The sequence below is a fragment of the Chaetura pelagica genome, unplaced genomic scaffold (assembly GCF_000747805.2).
Source record: "Chaetura pelagica isolate M959 unplaced genomic scaffold, ChaPel_1.0 scaffold414, whole genome shotgun sequence".
NCBI lineage: Eukaryota > Metazoa > Chordata > Aves > Apodiformes > Apodidae > Chaetura > Chaetura pelagica.
Window position 1 is genome coordinate 226,455 of NW_009952976.1, and position 24,962 is coordinate 251,416.

At 39.9% G+C, this 24,962-nt stretch overlaps 1 protein-coding gene across 1 annotated transcript in view; it reads right to left on the reverse strand.

The window, feature by feature from the left end:
• MKL1 (megakaryoblastic leukemia (translocation) 1) overlaps positions 1-23,124 on the reverse strand; it is a 45,612-nt gene extending 22,488 nt beyond the window's left edge. The window contains exons 1-2 of the mRNA XM_009996345.1: positions 22,998-23,124; positions 5,118-5,183 (exon numbers count right to left, since the gene is read on the reverse strand). Of these exons, the coding sequence (XP_009994647.1) occupies positions 5,118-5,183; positions 22,998-23,124 (193 nt within the window). The remainder of the gene's footprint in view (positions 1-5,117; positions 5,184-22,997) is intronic.
• Positions 23,125-24,962: the final 1,838 nt, after the last annotated feature.

The following is a 24,962-nucleotide window of genomic DNA, read 5'->3' on the forward strand; positions in this document are numbered from 1 at the left end:
ATATAATTTTCAGAGACCCTACACAGACACAAGTATGGATGTATGGCCAAATTTGTGGTTTTGAAGTTCTTTTAACTTGAAAAACTCACAGGTGGCAAGCACTTTACTTCCTGAAATCAACACCTCAGGGACCCTTGTTTGCTTGTGATGGTAGCTGTGCTGGATGCAGAAGACCAGTTACAAGCTTTGCCTACATCATTACTAAGGCTGATATGCCAAAGCATAAACTGTGTTCTCTAACCTCAAATCACTAAGTGTCCCCAGCAAACGGCAATTCCTTTAGAATTAATTCTAATCAATGCCTCACAGCTCCTCTCAAGCCCCCCAAAGCACACACTGCGTTTTAGTTTTAAAACTAATTTTAAATTTTCTTCCTTAACATTATGGCTAAAAAAAAAATGGAGCTAGTGACATGAGAGGCCCAATGAGATTGTAAAAATCAGATTGCCTCCTGTATTACAATAATTCCTAACCACGTGACATGTTGCAACTGAACTATTTCATACACACCCCCCCTCCATGTAGGTTAGAGACAAAATACACTCTTTTCAGCCAAGTCTGAAGCCCAGAAGCACAAGATTCACAAATCTTGTACTTCAAAATACCCTCTGGCTACTAAGAGCCCATACGTCCAAGCAGAAAACTGCATCCAATTGTTAGTAACACAGATCTATAGCATGGAAACACCCTGGAGCCTGTAAAAACAGTCACATTAGAAAAACAGCACAAACTCCATCCTGTTTGGATTCTGCACACATTCATGTACTCTGCATATATCACATCCTGAACACAAACATACAGAGTAGTTGGATGTGGGCACAAAAACTGGCAAACAGCCAATACCCTGAAGCAAAAAAAAATCTCCTGGAAATTCTCAGCCTGTACTGCAGCCACCCTCCCAGTTTTCAGACCAGATGATGCCCTTTTCAAATGCTGCTTATGTCATCTTTCAGACATTCACCAAGCAGCGCTACAGAGCAACACAAGGCACATTCCCAGAAGTAATCTTCAACTTCTGTTTCACCTGCTTGGGTGGAACTGATGGTCACAACAACAGCTTCTCTGCAAGATTTTGCCACATAGCAACCTTGCATGCTTGTCTGTATTTTGTGCTTGCAGCTAGAAGCCAAAGATGACCCCAGTGGATAAAACAATAGGCATGTGAAGCTTTAAACCTTGCAAAACCAAAAAAGCACAACTTAATTTGCAAAGCAGAGTATTGTTAAATTTGCCAAGTATCTTTTCTCTATGATTTTGCTGCTTTAAGATACTCGAAGATACTTGCCACATGTCTTTCTACTCACATGCTTTCACATTCTTTTCAAGGGTTGAAAACTGGGTGCTTAATACTCCCCTCAAAAACCTAAAAACAGCTGTAACCTTTAAATTAGACACTATAAAAACTGACAGCATCTGACTGCTCTTCTAACAGCATGACAAGAGTTCAAAGAGCTGAGCACAGACAGCAGTTTTTGTTTGGCTTGCATTTTATGAGGACGAGAAGATGAAAATCACCTCTGCATAGCTACAAAAAATGCAAATAGCAAAAAAGCTTGTTTATCTGCACTATCAGAAAATAGGCCAAAAGCTGAATAAATATGAAAACTCAGCTGTCCTTGTTCCTAGATACAGTCCCAGCTCAAAGCACAGGTATATCAAATGTAGATGAAGACTTGCTTCCCACTTTTTTTTAATGGGCATTTGAGAATTTTAATCCTCAACTAATGAACTGTGCTACTAGTAAAAGGTTACAGAAAGTGATAATCGAAAAGCAAGAAGAATTAATAAGCATAAAACCAAATTACTTTCAATCATCTGTCAGTGCTTATAAATGCTTTATTGCTTAATACAATACACAAATCTTTAAGTGAAGCATAGGTATACTGTAGGTGGCTGGTGGGTTGGAAAGATTATTCAGGCAAGATTTAGTGTAATTGGTAAAAAAATGTTGAAATATTTGTCTTTCCTTTCTACCACAGAAACAAAATTCCACATGGAAAAAAAAGTAAGCAATGCCCAGCTCTGTTCTGAATAAGTGCAGCAGGAGTGCTGTGACTCTCACTTTATTGAGACACCAATGCCTTTTCTCCCACCCCTCAGGTTTTACAGTGTCCAAAAGCCTTGTGTTGATGGAAGCCTGAAATACAATTTCTTGTTTAGGGCACCAAGCTGAATCTAAACACCACATAAGGCTGCCCAGAGAGGTTGTGGAGTCTCCTTCACTGGAGACATTCAAAACCCACCTGGATGAGTTCCTGTGTGATGCACTCTAGGTGACCCTGCTCTGGCAGGGGGGTTGGACTAGATGATCTCTCGAGGTCCCTTCCAGCCCCTAAGATTCTATGATTCTATGATAAGACTTACACTGCAGTCAGAACCAAAGGTAGTTTCCAGATTAGATAGCTTTCAATGTAAAACAAACCCTTTAACTTCTACTTCTTTGACGGATTTTTGCACAGCTGCTTGGCTACATGATCTGGGAACTGATCTGTATTAAAGGCTCATCAAAATTAACAGGTAAGACCAAATTTGCACAGAATAACAGCTGATGCTGAAGAACTGACATCCACATTCCATAGGTGAAGGTGAAATGGGAGGTGGTTCACTAGACAAGCTGTAGGCTGGTCCCATGGACTGAACACATATTAACCATAGGCAGAATATTTTCCAGTTTCCTTCCATCCCAATTTAATCTAACTCTCAAACTTCATTGCATGGTGCAACACAAAGTACAGTAGGCAGGTGCAATCAAGAGCTTCACTTCAAAAGCTTCACCTCCCTGACACAAGCTATAATGCTAATGTAGATACAACCCCAACTACCACAATTCTTTAAAGAGCTTTAAGCCTCTCCAGATGGAACATAAAGGCTGGAAGTCAACTGGCATTTCACATGCAAACAGGGCTCCAGTTAATTTCATTCAGCACCAGTTCATTCTCTGGATTCCTGCTTTTATATCTTTGTTAAATCATTATAAAGGGCTGTGTGGGGCTTGGCTCCTGACTGACAAACTCAAGGAGACATGGGGCCCAGTACAGTCATGTTTAATAGTAGATGACAGAGGAACAAATACCTAAATGTTTTCATAGAGAAGGATACAGAGCACAAAGATGAACAGAATAGCTGCACATTACCAGTAACTAAGTAAAAGCATCTATTCTGAACTGCTGAAAGTAGAAGCAAAGCTGTCATGGCTCCGAGATGCCTTCAGGAAGAACATGGCCTCTAGTCATCTCTGAACTTCTCAGGTTAAAAACAGGACTTCTGCCTTAATTACCATAATTTATCTCACATCTGATCTTCTCATTGAAATGGTCCAGGCAAATAATGTTTTAAACATTTCCTTATGTGTGGTTATTCCCAGTTGACAGGTATGGGTAAATGATACCATGGTTTGGAGGGAATTTATTTCAAATCATGTCTAAAGCAGACCTTCTAAAGTGGTTTTTCTCCATTGCAGAAAGAACCTTTCCATGCACTGCCAATATTTGAACAATGACCTTTCAGTGAGCATTCTTTGGTCTGTCATGAAACTCACATGTAAGAGATATAAATGAAGCAATGAAGGGCACAAGTCTGCAAAGACTAGTTATTTAGGCTTTATTTTAAGCAAATTTAAAGGTGAATAATTACTCTGGGTGCCTTACTTGAATTACTTGCAAGGGCTTCATTTTCAAAGGGCCCGTAAAACAGACCCCCCTCAGGAATCACAAGTTTGACCAGCCACACTTTGAAGCAAGCCAGTACTGAGTACAACTTAATACAGTATTTGCGTGCATATCCACCTAAAGCAGGAGACCACAAAGAAGTCAGGAACATTTTATTCTGGGAAGCATTAGTAAAAGGGCACAGTCAACAGGGACTCTAGCCTTTCATCTAAAAGCAAGTGTATTCTACAAAAGCACATACATGACTTCCCTAGGTAAAACTAAGCCAGGCATGATCTACTATATCCAAACAGGACAATCTTCCCTTTTTGATTTAGTAATAGAACTTTAAGTGGGGTCCCAGAAACATCTTGAGCATGCCACTACCTTCCACAGAGCCACTTCAGCTGACAGAGAGCTGCTGACAGCTTCTCTCCATTCAGAGACAGCCTAACCTTATGCCATTAGCAAAGTCTAAGTCACACCACTGTGTCATATTACAGCGTGCACCCCAGAAACAGAAGAAAGGAGAAAATCCTCATTACTACACTGTCTTCAAATAAGGTTTGTGAAATGGGGAAGAGAGAAAGTTTTTGAAAGAAGAAAACAAATACCTGATCCATTGCCTTTAACTAAAACTGTTAAGTAAAACTGAGACAATCTCAAAAATAAAACACTTGCTTTTTCGTCTTGTTTCAAATTGTTAGCTGTAAGCCATCTAGTTCAGAGGTACCAAAGCATGACAAAACTATTTGTCAGATATCTTTTTGTATTTTGAGGAGAAGGATGGGAATGAAATAAAAAAACCCAAACTTCTCCAGCACTAACCTGACAGTGAATTTACTAAATCTTGGCATGAGGGTATAACCTATGTGTTCACCCAGACAACTAAGAGTTCTCTGGCTCTGCAGATTTTGCCTTCTTTTGCAGGCAGGGGACTGGCTGATGCACACAGGGCTCTTTCTAGCTATGATTTCTAGTTGCAAACATAAAACATGGTCCCCTTTTTGATTAACATTTTGTACACACTGCCTGTTTTTACTCAGTTTATGGAATATGTACATAGAAAATTGCTACCGCCTCAGAGGTCTGGGGAGCTGACAAACAAGAACAGAAACTGCAGAGGCAGGAAGCCTGTTAAAATAGTGATTACCAGCATGTGTGAAGCATGTAAGGCAATTTGAACATAGCATACTGTCCAGAAGACTTTTCTCCACTGTGTTAAAATAGAAACATCGTTCTGGAGTACAGTTGTGCTTGGAGCCACTGCTCTCTTCAGTATCAGAGGTGGTCTCATACCTAGAGTACCAACACTTCAGAATGATCAAGTTGGATGGAACAGGGTGGGGCTCTCAAACACGATGTTTTTCATCCACAAACGGAGAAACTCATCTTTCACATCATACGGGAAACCATTCTCTCAAAAACATGCATAAAACCACCAAGAGAAAGAGTTTAAGCCATACTTACGTGGCATGATCCCTTGGCTCACCAGCTCCTCCCGTGTGCGTCGCTGCTGGAGCTTCAACTGCAGCACTGCACGACAGCAGAGAGAGGGAAGAGAAGAAAACCCATCAGTTCAAGAAACAAGCGAAGCGACATTTTCAAACGCATCTTGTCTTCTTCTTGGGATGCCAAGGCACTAGCCAGCAGCAGAACAGAAAGACCTCCCCTCCCACCCTGCTCCCCTGCACCACTGCAATTGCAGAAGTGGCCTTCAGCAGTCAGGTTTCCGTATTCTGCTGCGGGCAACAAGGAGGAAGTTGCGCAGGGTCTTGGCAGGGTGATAAAAATCCGCAAAGCCAGGCTTGTTTCTCAATTCTTTCTAGAGCACCAACTTCTTTCCAAACCATGAATATCAAAAAAACAAACAAAGGGAGACACCGACTGACAGTCCTCCGATAAACACAGGATGACACCCCAGCTGCTAACAACTCCTGAAAGCTCTAATTACCATGTGTAGATTAAATTGATATGACAAAACTATTGGTCATTACTCTAAATTACAAGGCTGATTTTCTTCCTCAACTCAGAAAGTCACATACTGAAATACCTCATGAAGATGAAATATCATGGATATGTCTAGAAGCGTTCTTGTTCCACAGCAAAACGAATCCCTAAATCACTAGAATGTTCCCTACTTATTTCAGAGTAATAGAATATATATGCATTAGCCATATGAAATGGTATTCATTTTTTCTAATGCAAATATCTGGAATAGTCTTAATTTCAACATTTAGATTATAACAGCAGCTTGCCTTTAAACTACACAATCAAAGCAATATTCTAGAGATTGTTCTTACAAACAAAGACAGCTTCCATAAAAAAAAGGACCTTAAAAACCTGGAGAATAAAATCCCACGTGTATGTGCCCACACACATGTGCATGCAAGTGTGCAAACACATACATCAGTTTAGGGCAACCTGAGTGAACATCAACAGATGCCAAACCCTGCCAGCAATCAAGTCCAAGCTCCTTAGTATACTCAACATAAGATATTATAGAATGAATGGCATGGCATCTTCCTTGTTTTTTCAAGCAAAGTGGAATGACCAGACAGCAAAACTAATCCATGGTCCAACTGTACAATCTCATTATAATTATGCTTCCTTTCTCAAGGACTTTTATTGTCCAATACATTCATTTCATACATTATATTCAAATTTAGACTGTACATTCCCTAAAGCAGGGACAAAACATTTAAGGACAAAACACCACTTAATCTACTTGAACACATTATCACATTCTACCTGTTCCTGTCAACCTCCTGTTTGCAGTTTGAATCTGACTGAGATACATCTTCCCATAAGGGTTCTGGTCTACATAGGAAGCTAACAAGAGATCCATCTCTTCCTTGGTTGTTCACACAGTGGCTAATCACCCTCACTTAAATGCACACTTACATTTTCACTTAGATTGGTCCAGTTGCCACTTTCCTTGGCTCTTGATGTACGTTTCTTTGAAAGACTTAGGACAGTAATACATTTCCTACCTACAGAGGTACTTCTGTATGCAATCTGCTATGAAATTACCTTTCCTCTTTCTTAACCCAAACTAGGATTTCTTAATATATGCACCCTGCTTCCTTTAGAATGGGGAAGGGAGAGAGGGAGGGAGGATGTACTGAGCAGCATGCTAATTCTGTGTGGGATCAGCCAAGAGCCAGAGCAAGGAGGAGGGAATGCAGAGGGGAAGGAACAGGGCCTTCGTTGGGCTGTGAAACTGCAAACAGAAGTGGAAGTCCCAGACTCTTCCTCCCACCCAGTATGCAATAGCATTCCTACTTCTGTGCAAGCATGAGGGCTAATGCTGGCCTGTTCACAGAGCTCTTAATTTGCTCCTCTGGTCTTGAGGTGATTAAAACCTGAATCAGGTGATGACACATCTACACGAGCACTTCATCTAACAGCTTGCTGAGTGCTCCCTCACTCCCTGCACCATCGCTCATGTTCCCCTGACTGGTGGCTGGACTCACTGACATGACAGAGACCACAGCCCAACCAAACGACTGTAAAGCCAGATATTTGCTAACACTGACATAAGGTGGGAGTGAGACTTCACCCTTCCAGCAGCAGTGTGCCACAAAGTTATTTCAGCCCTGTGACGTAATGGCACATTAAGTCTCTCACTGTACAGCATTATTTCCACTAGTGAGCCATTTCTGGGAGTCATTTCCATATCCCAAATGAGCATATCTCACTAGGCACAGACCTATAGCATCAGGTCTATCTCCACAGCTATAAGTGCACATATTCTCATTATTACTTGTGTCTTCCCAGTTAACACAGCCAGCAATGTATGGTAGGCTTTTTTTGCCACTTTGCTGTTTACTTGCCAGGACCATCTACTTTCCTTAAAGTTTCCAGCTACACCTACTATTTACCTTCTACCACCCAGATTCCAGGTTTTCAGCTAAAAAATCCCCCACACAGGTGTGGCTGGCATTTTTTGCTCCTTGGTGCATAAGTGCATTTTGTCCATCCTTCATAGTTTGCCTAGATGATCTAAACAATATTTTAAGGTCACTATTTATGCCTCCATTAGTCTTTGTTCCAACCACACTGTTACCATCTTGTATTTGTTTCCAGACCACAGCAAGCTGATCCCAACTTGAAATGCTTTTCTGCTTTCTTTGATAACAGTCTGTTCCTAATCCAATTAAGCAGAGCTTCATTGAATTCAGATACTTTTTAAAAGCAGAATATACCACACTACCAAGTTAAAGACCTTATAAAAGTCTATTACACCCAGACAAAACCTCTAGCAAACAAATTTTACATATCCAAACAACAAAATCACATTTGAACAGAACTGTTTTCACAAATTGAAAAGCTGAATAGACTGCTTATACTGCTGTTCTTATACCATCTAAATCTTATCAAATTTTCCATGGTTTTTTTTTTTTTTCCTGGAACTGACACCACATTAACCACTCTTTACTCACTCACCCTTTTTCAGTAGTGATGCAAAATGCCTTTTGCTCTTCTGAAGTCTCCCTGCTGTTCCCAGATTTATTAGAAATCAGTCACACAGCTAGAGACTTCATCAAATGCCTTAAAATTCCCTTCCTGACTTAGCTTCCCTTATGAATTTTCTAAATATATCTTATTACTATGTCAGTTACCATCTACTACCCTTTTTCTCTACCCATTATATGCATCTTTTATTTTTAAACACCATGTCCCTTCACAGCAAGAAACTAGCAACTGTCGAGAGGACTAAACTGGAGAAAGGAAAGAAGTCATTTTCAGGATACTTTTAATAGACACTAAGTAATTCCTGGGATTTATGAATGTATATACAAACATATCAAGCACAAGCTATAGCCAGCACATAATGCACTTTTTTTTTTTCCCCAATACAGCTTATTTTTGTGGCAGGGAGGAGGGCAAAAAGGATTACTTCAGTTCACTCCTGAATTCATTTTGACTTAAATCAGTACTTGGAGTTCCCAACACCATTTAATATATTTAGGAGATCACCTGTTTACGTGTGCAAGTGTGTGAATCCTATATATAGATTAACAGATGTCCCAAGAGCCAATCCAAGACTGGTGTACATGGAGCTCAGCCAAAGGTCTAGAATGACCAGAGAAATTCAAAGTTACTCAAAGACAGACTGTAGTGTAGGTCTTTCAATCACAAATGAACAATCCTCTGCTTCTTTTACTCCTCTACTTAACCTTTAAATTAATTTTCAGATAAGAGAATAATCAGGTCATATAAAGGAGAGCTACTACTGCTGGCTAGAAACTAAGTCCCATATTGGTACCCTTCTACCCATCTCTTTAATTCAACTTGTGTCACAGTCTGCAACATTTTGTGGGCTTTCCATACTTGTCTGATTTTCCCACCCAAAAATGGGCATAGTTTATTTATTTCACAAGTATGAAAGATTCTGAAATATGGTTCAAGTTTGAACAAGGCTGCTACATCTCTAATGAACTGTTCCAAGAATTAGTAAACCATTCCAGAGAAATCTGGGAGCTGGTAAAGAGGACTGCTGCCAGCAGTTTAAGAGGTGAGGTAAAGAAGAATTGAGGGAGAGGGATATACTAGGAGACAAATAACACTGCAAAACAGCTACTATCAACAGAATTACACTGTTTGTGAAATGCAGCAAGTAATTATTTTCTTTTTGTTCATCTTACCATAGAACTGCCTTAAACAGGGAACCCACAGGCATATTCCAAGACCAGAGCTTACTCCTACCTACTCATGGCTGGTGGCAGCTCAGAGCAGTATATGCTTAACATGCAGAGGCTGCACGCATCTGGATACTTTCTGGACACTTACTTACAACTCTATTTGTAGTACAGGGGTGGATTACTAGTAAGTAGTAGCAAGAACAAATACATAGGATGAAATAAGTTGGTTTTTGCAGCTTGCAGTCTAAATATGCAACAGTGTGCCTGCCTTTACACATACACACATACATACTCCTATTTCTAAACCACGCTTCATGTTTAATAGGATGACTAGAACTACTACAGAAACTAGACTGCAGCCCCTGCATCTCAAGAGAAAAATACAAATTAAAAAATCTCTCATCTTCTAGACTATGTGACATACCAGGATGGGTTTATGACAACAAATTAGAAATATATTCTGCATTTCCTGTTTTTGAGAACTAGCAAGAGAAGCAGATAGCTCAGAGCTGCAGCTTACGGTGAGGCCCCATGGACGTTCTGTTGAATAGAAACTTACTGCCAAAGGGAGTCTGTGTTCACATTTCGATAAAACCTGTTCTTCTAAGGAATCCCAAGTGATACTCAAGGTCGCCCAAACAGGTACTGATTAAGCACAGCCATATGGTGGATTACAACCAACAGCAGAGCAGTAGCACAGAACACGAGGAGAAGAAAGCTGCTATAGCCAAACAAGGTGCTGACGGAGGCAGAACTCCCTGGAATTCAAGCTAGGATACCTGTGCAAAAAAAAGGAGCTTGCAAGACATAAACCACATATTAACCAGACTGGCAGTATGCTCACAGACATGATTTATTGATTTCGGAAATCCAGTGAAAGCAATCGCCTGATAGAAAAATTCATCCTTGCAGCTGAATCAATAAGCCATGTGATTACAAAGAGAAACTACCAAAGAACAAGTGAAATTAACCCAACTTCATTATCTAAGCTAAGGAAAGTGCAAGCGCAAGGAAAAGCAGTAAAAGCAAACTATGCACTTTAATGCTCTTAGGGTTCACGGTCATTTATTTGTACGCTCTTCACCTCCTCTGCACTCCCTGTTTGAAAGCCTAGTGCTACAGCATCCACTTAACTCACAAGGAAGCATTAATACAGCACAAGCTGGGATGGAAACCTGCCAGTTAATTCATCAGCACCTCTGCCTTTCAGTACCGGCAAAGATTTTTTTAATAAAAATTTTTCACTGGCCCAGCACTGAGTACATCTGACTGGGTTTACTTTGTGATGGTTTGAGAAACATGGCACTAGATCACCATCTTGCAGCCCACGTGTATTTTTCAGTTTTTCAGTAAAATGTGCATAACACTGTTAAATTAAACCAACAGCCTGTATTTAACCAACGTAGTTATGACATGCAACCATAAAACTCAACTTTGGCCACACGGGATATCTGCTAAACGCAATCATCACAGCTGTTTGTGCAGATCTGGGGCCTCTGACTTCAACAGCACAGTGCCATGTAAATACTCATTTGAGGGTTGAAGCCACCTCTCCACTCACCACTTGGCAGCAGCAGCAGCCATTCCCATTACATTGTGAAGATATTTTTTTTTTCCTAGTTTCTGCTTAAATAGCCACATCTGACCAGTAGCCAATGCCAAAATCAGTTTTGGAATATGCAAGCATGTCAGTAGTTGTTTTCAGTGGAGATTATATACTACATTTATGATTTATTCATTCCCTTGGAGATGTGGTGAGAAAACCTTTCCCTCACACTGAAAATGGTCTCTAAGCATTTTTCAGCTGTGCCTGCTTGCAAAACAAATGTTGAATTGCATTAGCTCTTTCATGCTTCGATGGGAAGCCAGATTAGATTCTGGTTTATACACCAGCAAGAGCAGCATCTGCTAAACTCTAGTTGCAACACCTTTCTATACAGAAGCAGCAAAGAGCAGTTCATATTACCAAATATCTTTGAGTGTCCATAAGAAGCTATAAGAAAAATTCAGCTGTGATCATCTGTGATGAATGAGTGATTATACAATGGTCCAAATTAATTCTGAAAATAACTCAAATTGCTGAGGTGGATGACTTTTTTTTCACAGATGCATTTTACTGGCACTATAGAAAATGTCCCCACATAACACAGAATGCACTAGAATGGAGGTAACCAACAAAGAAAAGGCAATTTCTCAGGCCTTTTTTAAAGGTAATTTTCTGAGCCTAACAGCATTTTAATCCACTAACTGCTGATGGGGAATACACGCTGGCTTTGCATTTAACCAGACTGTGCAGCTAACAGAGAAGCATTTAAGTGAAGCAGACTGTAAATGACACCCAAACTGCAGGGATTATATGACTGTTTGCTACCCCAGGAAGGGGATGCCAAAAATTGACGTCCCTCTGTGGGGTGAAGGAGAAGCAGCAAGTACACTGTTGATCCTCACAAGTTGCAAGCATTCACTGTTGCTGAGAACAGCAGCCATACAGTTCTCTTCACCTTAGTGCATTTTAAAGAATAGCTTGGAGCAAGACTGGTCAAAGCAACAGTTAAGCAGAGGTTTATTTTCTTGGCTATTTGAGACTATCTTATATTCCACTACCTCTTTTCTCTACTGCAGCAACAACAACTGCTATTAAAATGTGGGCAGTTTTCTCATCTCTTCTCTAGTAACCATACTATAGAGAAAATGGGGTTCAGGAGGGTAAAGAATAGAAAAAAAAAACTTCTTTTGGTCTCTTAGACTGTTACAAGAACTTTTCACACCAGAAGCAAAAGCCAGTTATTTATATTCATGCTGTGGTCTTCTCTTTGTGAGAAGCAGGATTGGGATCCTTCTCCTTACACCCAAAGAGGAGGTCTGTGAAGCAGACCCTAAACAGGAAACAAAACCAGGATTGGGAGCAGTTCCCTATTCCAGGTCACATGAGTTATGAACATGGATTTCTTAGCAGCGCTACAGAAATCAGCATGTTCTGAGACAATATACTTAGATAGGCAGGTGTCTCATATCAAGTTTGGAAACACTGGTAAACTCCTTACCCAGCTGTGCTTGTCCAACAGAGATGACTGTAGGCACAAAGCCAAACAGGAGGTTGAACCAAGAAAGCTACACAGCTGCATCAAAGGCAGATCTACTTGATAATTTTTTCACAACCACCTTTTCCTACTTATCCTCTTAGTGAGCTTTTGAAAGCATTAAAAAAATGTACAGGTGAGAACAGGAGTACAGTTCTGCCTGGTGTAGACCTAAAACCTCTATCAGAGAGATTCTTTAGATAGCAGAATAGATCCTTCACCTCTGAAGAAACAGCTTTCAAAATATTTCACAGTAGATGTGCTAGTAATAATCCAAGGATATAATGTGGGTCATATAACACTAGGGTTGGGTTTTTCCATTCAGCACTTCCAAACGCCTTCAGACTCTCAAATGCCCAGAAACTTTTAAAAGCAACTGAACAGTAGAGAAAAAGGAACAACGGTCATTTAAGAACATGAAAAGAGGAGGAAGAGAGAATTAACTGACTCACACTCAGGGCAAGAAGGGCTTCTTTCTTGGTAAAATCACACTCTTCAAAAAACTTCTAAGGCTCAAAAAGTCTTGGGTGATATAAAATCCTTGATGTGACATGCATCTTACACACGCCTGCTGACATATTAGATGCATTCTCTGTATGACCATGTTCCAGAAGACTAATTTTGGCTCCCAGAAACAAAAGAAACAGGTACAGGGCAACAGTCCCTTTTTGCTGGGAGGGTGCTGTACAAGGGAAATATGAAATAGGAAGGGGTTTTTTTATGTTTTCAAAGGATGAATAATCACTTGCATGTATTGTCGCTTAATGAGTCAATGTTATGAGGCATTAAATAACTCTGCTAGTGAAGACTGACAAATACAGACTCTTTGATACGGTTAATTTAGCAGAATCAAAGATCCCAAACTACAGAAGAAACTGGTTCTCAAAGAATACGGAATTAGAAGCAAATACACAGTCAAAGGCAAAGGATCTATCTCCATCTTCACATATTACCACTAGGTAGCTGACTCACACCAGCAGCACAGAACAACAAGTGACCTCAGCAGGTTATTTTTGAGGCTTTATATCAAATTTGATACAGTGTAAACATCAAAGTAGTATCAATTCAAAACTGTATTTAGAAGATCAAGCACCGTTTACAGCATTTTTAGTTTCGTTAGGACACAGCATTGCAAAACAAATAAAAACAGTAGCGTAGTCCAAGTATCATGACATAATATGATCTAACCTCCAGACAGCACAGAACAGTTACTCCTGCCAGTGGTTCTCAGAGGCTTAAGCTAGCACTGGCATTCTGAGATGGTAAAATGTGCAGATAGAAAAGGAAGAACCAGCTCCTAACCTTAGAAGTTTACAGTCTCAGTCCTCAATATTGCACATAATTGAACGTGTTTATTTCGCGAGTGCTACTCGTGTGTATGACTAAATAAATGCAAACTTGATTATTGCTATGGAAGTGATGCTGTATTTTGCAGGGTTTCTTCATGTTAATTTAAAACAAAGACTAGCAGTTGCTGTGCATTTTACAGCATTTGCCATTACATTCTTCCTGCATGTTAACTCCTACCTGGAAAATTATAGCTGAGTTAATGCCATTTTAATCATTGCTACTTTTTAATGGAATAACTGATTTGTTGTCTTCAATGTTAAAATTTTAAAATCAGATAAATGTATTACTATTAGTACGTAAGTCTTTCTACTGAACACATAGAGGCTCACTGTTATAATAAAACCTTGGTACACCTAATAGTCCATTTTAGCACTCACTGGAACAGTTTAAATGGGACTTTAACTTGAAATACATGTAACCTGGTATATTTAGTAACATGCAACATGTAAAAATAAGCAACAAACTTGTCAATAGGAAAAGCTGGTTTGCTTTCTGTGCTCGGTACTGATTCCTATAAAATAATTTTGTCCCAGTAATACTGGTTAGGTGAAAACTAAGTGTGAATAACTGGGAACACATCCACATCTATGGAATCTGGCTACCATGCATGATTCCACAAGATGACCTGTAATGAAACACCTAGGTGGAAAGGTCTACCTAAAATTGATACACCAGTATCATAAGACAGTAAATATTATCTGTAATCAGTGCTTGTTGATGCCATCTATATAGCCATTGTTACTATCTGTAGCTGGAAGAAAATCCTTGAGGAGGAAAAACTGAGAATTTCCCAATTCCCTGTGTAAACATGAGTCACAGTCTAAACTGATTTATCTGTTTCCATGAAATAATGAGCAAGGAGGAACTAACATTGCCCTTAACCACCTTGCAAAGAAGACCCTAGAAAGAAATTCTCCAAGATAATTTAATACAATGTGGCAGATGGGGACAAATGAAGGAAAAAGGAAGGAATGGGTAGATATATCCTGACAGATCTACAGCTGTCTACTAAGATGATGGCAGAAAAGGCAAGCTACATGTGAGAAAAACAAGTCTGAATCCTTTTCATTATCAAAGGCTGCAAGCCTTTTTATTTTCCTTAAAAATCAGGTATGAGTTGTTCACCTTTCTTTCTGAAAAATTGGAGAGAAGAAAAAAAGAAAAAACATTGTTTGGTAATACATCAGAATCTGAACAATTTTTCATTTTATTTAAAACTCTGGGTTCAAGGGATAAGATGTTTTTGTGTCTTTCCAATAAACAGAAAAGAATCAAGCCTTGAGACAGTACCAAGACACATCTATGAAACACATGATTGATTAGACTTGTTTATAATACTAAAAAAGATAAGGAAATCCTTCCATGCCTTTTCCAGCAATAAAAGACATGGTCTAATATTTTTCCCTAATAGTTCACCTCCCATACTGAACTTTCTGCTACAGCACAGCACTCCAGTGTAGTAACAGCCCCTCAGATTAAGGCCAAAAACCTCTTCAAACATCTCTCAGACTGGTGTTGGCCCAATGATTCAGTCTACCTTTTGCCACAGGGCACCCTCTACAGATAGAAGTTAAAAGTTCCCTTCACAGAAAGAATCTAATGGTCGAGAAGGTACCACAGAAATGTGGCAGCAGATGGGACACCTTGAAATACAAGCTGTGTTTTTGGGTTTTCCACTTAAAAGTAAGATAATTCTGTATTTCCAAGAGCATTTCAGATTGTTAACAACCTAAAGACGTTTGGTTTACTGAAACCAAATGCAAATGAGGGCAAATGCCTTTTTCCAGAAGTGGTAGAAAAAAGGACTTAAAAGTATGCAAATTTAAATACAAAACCATTTAAATAGAGAACTCAGAAAGCTGGCCCTTTTAATTTTAAATCAGGTAGTTTGAGCATCTCCCAGCATCAGCTGGTCTATTTTGCTGGCAGTTACTTCAAGTGACATGGAACAAAAGTGGTTTGGGCCAATATGCATGTTACACGCAAAATGAAGACTCAGAGCATTCCCTACCTGGCTAGTATTTCTGCTACCAGCTTTTGTCCAAGCCCCAGCATCCTCTCTTAGTAAGTACTTCAGGTGGATGCGACAAGGAATTACCCTATTTATTTTAATTCATGGTAGGGAGAAACATCCTTACTGTTTTCTCAAAGATAGCAAAGAACACATGGCACAGTCATGGCATTTGAGGTTCAGATAAAAATCCTGGCCTCTTATACTGCAACAGACTGACACCCTCTTTACAGTTTAAGTACAAATTCTAATACTACTCTGTTTCTACTGGTAAAACAGCTACAAAATTCAGCTACAGCAATCATATCCCTCTACATGAGGAATCAGTTCCTTCACAGCAGCCCAGTATGGAAGCTGATCCCCGGAATTTGCATTACACATAAAATGCACATACATTTCCCTCAAAATCTTTAAAATGCAACCATGCAGCATCTATCTACTACTTTTTATTTTCTTTCTCTTTGGATATTTACTTTCTTTCAAAACCCTAGACTATGAATCTCCAGAATTGACTTTCTTGTGTTTTCCCACGAGGGAAGATCCACAGCATTGAAAACAAATCCAGCTAGGAGGCTTATCATGGTTCTTAAGTGCTACCATAGCTATAAATATCTAAATAATATAATTCTGTGTAACAGGTCAATCAGCAAACTAAAAAAACTCGGCAGTCCAGAATGGCCTGCATGACCACTGACTTCAGACCGGATGGCAAATTCTGCAGATGTTTAAAATGTTTACTGCTGGCTCAGTCCTCTACTCAAGGGCACAAGAGGAGACTGCCAGCAGCAGCAGGTACTTCCACACTCATTACACACAGTGGAAGATTCTCTCCAACTGCTAATTGAGGTGGGCTTTTGCTAATAAACTGAACAAAAGCAATCGAAGGGCAGAAACCTTTCCTTTCCCTCCAGCAAAGAGGCACGGGAGATTGCTGTGTGGTGACAGTGTTTGCAACTGCTGTAGTTAGGTTCATGGTCACATGTCAGTTCTAAAGACACAATCCTCATTCTAGACTGCCTGCAGTCAATGTGACAACTATTATTAGCAGCAGCAGAACAGTCTCTCAGTGAGGCACAAAGACACTAGTAGTTTAGCATCTACTTCTAAAATGCTGCCTTCCACTTCCAAAGAGAGAGAATTTGACATCAGAGCACAGAAAAGGGTGCGAGCTGCAAGCAGGCTCAGAAGGGCTTTCTCATCTAAGTTTAATACTAAAAGAGGAATGACCTTAGGAAAGTAAAAGTGGAGAAAAACAGCATCCAAAGAGCATCACAAAGAGTGTTCACTAAAACAAGAAAGAAAACACACAGCTGCTCACTGGGACAGGTTACATGCTGCTCACAATACTGAACAAATTGCACAAAGGGAGCTGGTACTGCTGTGAAATTTGCAGAGCTACTGCCACATTCAACTCCTGCAAACACCACAGCTGTAGTCTCCATGCATTTAACAGTACAGAAACAATTAGCAGCATGAAGTTGGGGAAACTCCACACAAAGGAAGTCAATGGTGGATGTCTTCCTTCTGCCTTACCCAGAGGTAATCCCTCTGCTCCCCCACAACAATCCAGCTGGGCAGCACAATGTTTGTGCCCCAACAAGTGTTTCAGTAAGGAAGGTGACCAAAAAGATGTTAAATGTGTCAGCTTGTAGGGTGCAGCAGAGACATTAAAGGAAACACCCTCAGAATGGCAGAAGACCCTCAGACTCCTGTCTGTGCTTCAGCTCCATGAGCTGCCTTTCGGGATGCAGGGCACAAAATGAGGTCTTTATAAGCATGGCCGCAACAGATGATCCCCATCCTTACCATGAAGAAAAATCTCTTATGAATACTTCTATTTAAAACTTTTAATTTTTTTTACAAAATATTTTCTTTACAGCTGCTTACTTCTGAAAGGCTGTATTAAAATCAGATTGTCTAGAAAACCTGGATTTCACCAATTTTCACTGCCAGTTTTTGCATGAATCCATGTCCCAAAGCAATATATTCTCTTCCTTATTACTGACCTCACATGTTTCTTGTTAGCTTCATCAGGCTTAGTCTAACTTTAGAAGGCAGAACTGCAGAGTAGAAAGTTGATATCTTTCCTTGAAATAATGCTTACACAATAAACTTTGACACTAGGTCACCTGCACAGTTGCTTTACCCATCTCATTGAATGCCAGGAAAAATCCTGAATACACTGATGAGCAAAAACCATTTTGTAGTTAATTAGTGATCACCATATTGCAACGTACTTCAGCTACTGTAGATCTGCTCTTAGTTTGGAAAGGTGTCAGGTTAGGACATTTTACATAGCACTAGGTAAAAACATTCCACTAGCCCAGGTAAAAGAAAACCATGAGTTCTGCTCCATGTTAATGCCACTCAGCAGATTATGCAGATTACAGACCTTCTGCAAGAAAAAGGGACACAATTTGCCCCATAGGCTCACTGCATGTTTATGTTTGATAACCTAAACTAGATCAGGAGCCATATCCCAGTTTCTGCCATAGGGTGCAGAGGTTCTTGCCAGGAAACATGCTGCTTTAACATTTTGGATCAAAATTTATTGATGCAGCAGGTGACAAGATCAGTAATTCAATGCTCAGAAAAGACTGGATAGATGGGAGTTGAGGCATGAAAGGAAAGATCTAAGCAGGCACTTATTTTTGGTACAGATATTCATTAAGTTGTTGATCAATGACTTGCAGGTGTGACAGAATGCTGAAAAATCTGAGGTTACTAGTGACAGATCTTGCAGATGATAAAAGTACCAGGATAAGATATACACAGGCAGCCTGATGTGAATCCAAAAACACAACCAGAGCCACAATTGTCACTGACCCTTATATTCTTTGGGCAGAAGACTCTCACAGGGATGTCTTCCTGGCAAGGACTCTGAACAAGGAGTTGGTTCTGGATGCAAAACAGGCAATCTGAACTTAAGTTCTGTTTTCAAAAAAGCATCCGCTTTTCCACAGCTCCTGGGAAGTCTAAGCATCAGTCATTTGCTGTTTATTTGTACAGATATTTTCTTAAATAAATAAACAATAGATAATTATCAGATAATGAATAATTTGAAAGTCATTCAAGTTTTTTCAAGCTTTATTAACACGTTTCCCAGTTGCTGGGATTATCAATACCCCAGAACCACTGCAGTTGAACCCAAAACTCAGTTTAACTGTGAAGAGAATTCAGTTGATTGGGCAGGAAAGTACTTACTGCAGTTTTCACTTGGTATCCTTACTAGTTCAAAGCATTGTCTGCATAAATGCTACTGACAGCTGCACTCATTGCACCACACCCAGTTTCTATTCTTCTTGTTTTCTGCAAGTGCTGAGTCCTTACAACTCCTTGCTCTTCCAGGTTTGAGTCTACAACTCTTTCCTTTTAATATTACTTTGTGCTATAGAATTATAGTAGCTGGTTTTTGACAAATTAAGCAGATCACAGTGTGGTAAACAAGCTAGCTTCTGATCCTCTCCTCCTCCCATTCCCAGCATGAAAATAGCTAGGGCTGAAGCAACAGCTGGGGATCATTACACTGACAGGAATAGTTCAGTAAACTCCAAGAGGGGAAAACATGTCATATCCAAAAAAAACCAAAAAAAACCACATTAGGGCAGCAAGACTGAAAAAATATGTGAATTCAAGTCCAGGGATAATGCTATGACTCTCCCACTGATAAGGACTGGCTTATAAAAACCCTGGTGGTTCAGTGTTAACCCTTTCCCTAAGCTTCACACTCATGTTAGGAAGTTAACAAATACCCTGAGACACTTTTAAGTCTTCACAGTCAAAGAGGGCACACTGGGAATTAGGCATCTTACTGTCAACTTGGAGCTACCTCACATTAATACATCATTGTCATACCTTCACTGCTGGTCTTAAGAGTGGTTGCAACATGAGCTTACAGGGAGTGTAACTACACACCTTTGGTGTACCTCTTGATACACTGTAAGAGGTGACACTGGGTTGGCTCCCCAAACCTTCAACACATTTTCTATATTCTTCTGTGTCAGAACAATATTTGCATAAATAATTCTGAATCTAGCCATAATTCAGAGATGCACCTGTTGCTTTTTGTGACAGGTTTCTGATGTCTCTTATCCATGCAATTTGCATGAGGCATCACTTTGACGTCTCCCACATCATCTTCAGGTCCACTCTGAACTAGGAAGATGGAGATCAGCCTTTACAGAAAAATGTCACCCTGCATTCCTGTGAGATGCCTCAGCTGCAGGGGCTGCCCTCTTTGCTGGGGATCTCCTTGGTGTGGAGAGCTTCCAAGTCTACACGTGGAGGTTCTTCTGCCCTCTACTGGGTGAGGTACAGCCACCATCCAGCTTTACCTTCAGGTGTCTGGAGGCTATATGACAATAAGATCTAGATCACTCGTGAAGAAAGCCGTATGTTAACAAGCACTTGCATGACTCTTGATCTCTTCAAAGTACTGAACAGATATTAATAGTTTAATCAAAGGCTAAGCTAACTCAAATTACCTCACATTTGCTGTGGACCAAGAATGTCCACACAGTTACTGCAGATCGGATGGCATGTAGGAACTTGTTCGTGTGTCTGGGCCCTGAGACACAAATCTTGGAAAAAGACAGGTGAGTTTCACTGAAAGCCTCCGAGTCACAATCCACATTTTTGAAGGCAGGGTTTAATTCTAAGCTATACTCACATGAACGCTAATCAGTTTTTCAAAGTTTCTGAATCTTGCAGTTCCCTCTTCATATCTTTCATGAGGGGTGACAATACTGTTGTGTTAACTGGTCTAGGAACTGCAAACTGGGCTGTGGTATTTGAAAAATAAATAACTCCAAGGCATTCTTGAATAGAAAACATGTTTATGGATTCCTGAATTCTAGGAATTTTACAAATAACTGCCACAACACACACTTCAAAAAATACAGGCTGTATTCTTTCACTTCCCCATGACACATGCATTTCTGTGTGGAAAGGATCAGTAGTTCACAAACTTCAATGTCAAGTCCCAATTCAAAAAAATAAATCAGATTTAGGAGACCATCTGTTTTCCAGAGGCAAGGAAAAAACATTAAGTCTATTCCAGATAGCCACTTCTCATGAGATTAATTAATAGGTCTGAGCACTGTCAGCATAATACAGACATCCCTTACTTGCCAGGCTTTATAAAGAGGAGAAAGTAGACTGGCACCCCATCCACCTGTGGGTGGTAGACTGAGGAAGAGAAGTACATGAATTTTCTGTCCTGGGCAATAAAAAAACTAAGTTGTCCATTTTTAGGGAGACCAAAACTAAGGTACAACAGTAGTTATTGTTTCAGCTCAAAGCTAATTCTGTAATTCCAGAGCTTTCAAAAGGATTTAAATGTGAGTAGACCTGTTTCTCCACTGCCTGTAAGATTTGTTTCTGCAAAATACAGTGCACGCTACAGTATAAATAAAATGGGCATCCCAAGGCTGCAGGAGACTTGAATGCAGCAGCAGCAAAGCTAAAGGGTTATTCTTTTCTGACATGAAAGAAGCTGCCAGCACCTATTTATCTTCCCTGCCTTTCCTGTTTGGTAGCTGGTAGAAAGTAGCTTTCCTCATCACATATGATATTAGAGTATCATGAAGTAGACATGGGGTAGGCTGATGATATTGCTAGACTTTGCAGAGTCAACACAGCTTTTTCAATAATCAGAACGGTACAAGAATTCAATGACCTTAATTCACTTCAACTTGAGACCTTAGAATACATTTTTTTATTGATTACAGTACTAGAGAACTGCATTTTCCTCATTCTACATGTTATCCCACTGCAGAGCTTGTGATATTTAGTGACAGGATGAAAGATGTATCCTGGCACATCCAAAAGCATAACGTTCACCTTCTGTGAAAATCAATGCCTTGCAAATAAAAGACAGCTGCAAGTTCTGGCTTTTTTTTAAATTTGGTTTGGTTTTTTTTTCCTCTGAAGATTGATGTGCTGCAGTTCTTTGCCTCCAGAGCTGACAAAGTAATCTGGGAACACTGCCTATACTAACGGATTTATGACTCCCAAACTTGAATTTGAGGACTGTGACTTCAGTTTTCCTTTTCCATATTTGTTCATCAAAGAGTCTTCCAGTGAAAACAAGCAACAAAAATAGTAATATTTTTAAAAATCTCATAACAACCTAAATCTCAATATCTGTTACAGAGGCTTGGTAAGGGAAGTGACAGTAGAGGGTAAAAACTTAACCATTTTGTTTGGCATATTTAGCAGGCCTAGAACTGCACATGAAAGAAGAATCTTCTAAATGGAACTGTTAAAATTGTCTTCCACACACTGGCCATCTTTCTGCAACAGACATGGCCTTCTCCTATCTGGTTCTTCGTCCTCAACTCCCATCACCCTTTACTTTACTTTTCTGTCCAAAAGGTCACTGCAAGTAATTTTCCATTCCTCTTAGATCACATTACTTGCTCACAAAATTAATAATCACTTTATTTCTGAGGCCACTGTGCTAAAGATCTTCACACTCTCTTGCAAGTTCCTGTAGCTAGACAGATCCAGTATTTCTGATAAAACATAAATCTTATTATGTTTGCTATTAACATTTTGTTATGTTCTGTCATTCTTCCCAGTAATCTTTTCCCCATTCCTGTTTGTTGCTATTCACTATGCATGCATCACTGTCTGCTTTCATCTTAATCTTTTGTCTGTCCTTCCAGATCTTCTTCCCTCGTAGATACCACTCCCTGAAATATGACCTCTGTCTAAATAGCCTTTCAGAATTGTCAAACCCCCATAAAAATCATACATATTTGCAGAAGAATATCATTATCTAAAACAGAATCACATTTAGATATAAAGACCTCACTCTTCCCACACTCTCCGAAGATCGACATTCTGAAACTTAAAACATGATACTCTATTCCCTTCAGAGCTGCCACTCCAGAAAATCTTTAATAAAACAGCCTTAAAACATTGCTCACAAGAGCCCTGTAGACATAGGGAAGAGGTAGCAATTTAAACTCTGAAATTAAAACTTCCAAACGCAAGTGAAATCATCCCAAAGTCCAGGCACTACAAGTCACTACATACAGAGCTCCAACCTCATCCTCTGACAGGCTTATGAGCACCCTCAGGGACAACAGGTCACAGGAGTCAGTGGGAAACCCAAAATCTGGACTACTGCCCAGAAAAGAAAAATCAGGCAGATTCAACAGGCAAGAGGGAAAAAAAAATAAAAAAGAAAGAAAAAATACACAACCCACAGACCAACTACACAGTGCCTACAACGGAGAAAGCAGAGCCTGCTAACCTTCTCGTAAGCTGTGGTATGAATCCTGATATGTGCTTGAACAGCTCTTCCCTTGCTTTGACACAGCCTCTGCAAGCGGCACAATCCCAACATAGGCAGGCTGAAGTGTCTTGGCTTTATCCAACATATTAGAGGAAATTCCTGGACCTGAAGGCAGATTCTGTAACACAGGAGGCGTCCCAGGCTAGTGGAAGGGGTGCTTAATCCTCTCAAGAGACCCAATCACAATGCCTCTCTAGCAGGTTTCGGTGGCTGCACCCAGTGGGAGAGTGGAAAAAAAAAAATAAATTATTTTACTGCTAAATTCCAAGGCTGTGCTTGCATAGGAACAGAGAGGTAGTTGTGGCACAGACAAATCCTAACAGCCAACATCTAAAGATTAAAATCAGCAAGGCTCTTAGCGACACTTTTCTTCCTACTGTCTGAAAGCTCAGACAGAAACTTCACTGTTTCAGCAAGCAGCTATAAGCATTTAGGATCCCAGTATGCAGAGCGCTGCTTATCAACAGATGTGTGGACTTCTTTGTGGGGCCACTTGCTGTAACAGCCAACCTCATTCACCCAAAATAGTGAACAGTTGGTTTCTCTACTCACACTACAGACACCTGCCAGACAGGCAATATCATGTGATTGAGAACTACCCTCTCCCCCTGCACTCCCGACTGTAAGCACGCCGTGCACACAGCTCAGAGAACACCACCACACTATCTGCAGAAGCCACACTGCCCTTTGTCCCCTCCTGTTTAAACTATTAGAAGTGGAATTTTAGTTGTGAAGAAAGCCAAAATGGTGATACGGAAAACAAGACTTCTTATATGCATTTGCTGACACCACATATAAGTAACAGCAGGCAACTTCTGTACAAGCACACATTCTCATCTCTTCTCCCATCAATAAATCCTTTCTCCCAACCTAGTAGAAACACCTACCTGAAGATACTCAGCAGCCTCCAATCTAAAAACTAAAACAAAAATTTCAGTAAAACTTCAGAACCTGTGTTTGTATGGAAGCAGTTGTTTCACCTGGAGCTTATTTAATGTCCATCATGAACAGATGTCATATGGTTGACAAACTTTAGTTATACATAACACCTAGCATGGCACTGGAATTGCCAGTGGCCAGGAAAGAGCACACTCCATTCAAGCAACAGCCAGGAGGTACTCTCACCAGTACAGCTGGTGGCTTTGTTGTGTTTTCATCTCGCCGAGCACGCATCTTAAAAGGTGCAATGAATTCTGAAGGGGGAAAAAAAGAAAACAAACCAAGAGAGCTGTCAAATGAATATACATACCTGAAGATAAGTATTATGATATCTTTCCAGGGAAAAAAAAAATTAAAAAATAAAAAAATCTATGTCATCCTGCAAGCCTGAAGAAAAGATAGCCACATGGACATTACAAAAATAAGAAGGTGAATACTCTATACACTACTGGAACAGTCTCCAGTGCCCCCTGCCCCCCCACCACCACCAATCATGACAAAAATTTCTCATCTCTAAATAGTTTGAGAAGCATTCAATTAATTTTATAAAGCAAGGCTAGAATAACAACCACGAATAACAAAGCTACTGTTTAAGAAAAGTGGTGTTCAACCAAATTTAAAACCCACAACTTTAACTCTGCCATAAGCTGCACTAGAGAAACAAAACAATCTGACTTATTTTAAAGTTACCTACTAAAAACTAATATACCAAATTTTACACGTTTACTAAATAACAATACCAGATGGCATCAGTGACATTTCTGAGTACCTTCAACATACTCTTCTTACTTCAAAATGTTCAACCTTCTCTCAGAAAAGAATCCAAACTCTAAAGTTCCTGTTGGTTAAAAAATCCTTTTGGGGACAATATAAAGCTCCATAATCTCATTATTCCTAAATTGCAAGTGTATACTCAACACAAACTCTCATCTTAAATTTAGGATTTGTAAAAGTCAAGTAAAGGTTCAGTTTCACGATGACCTT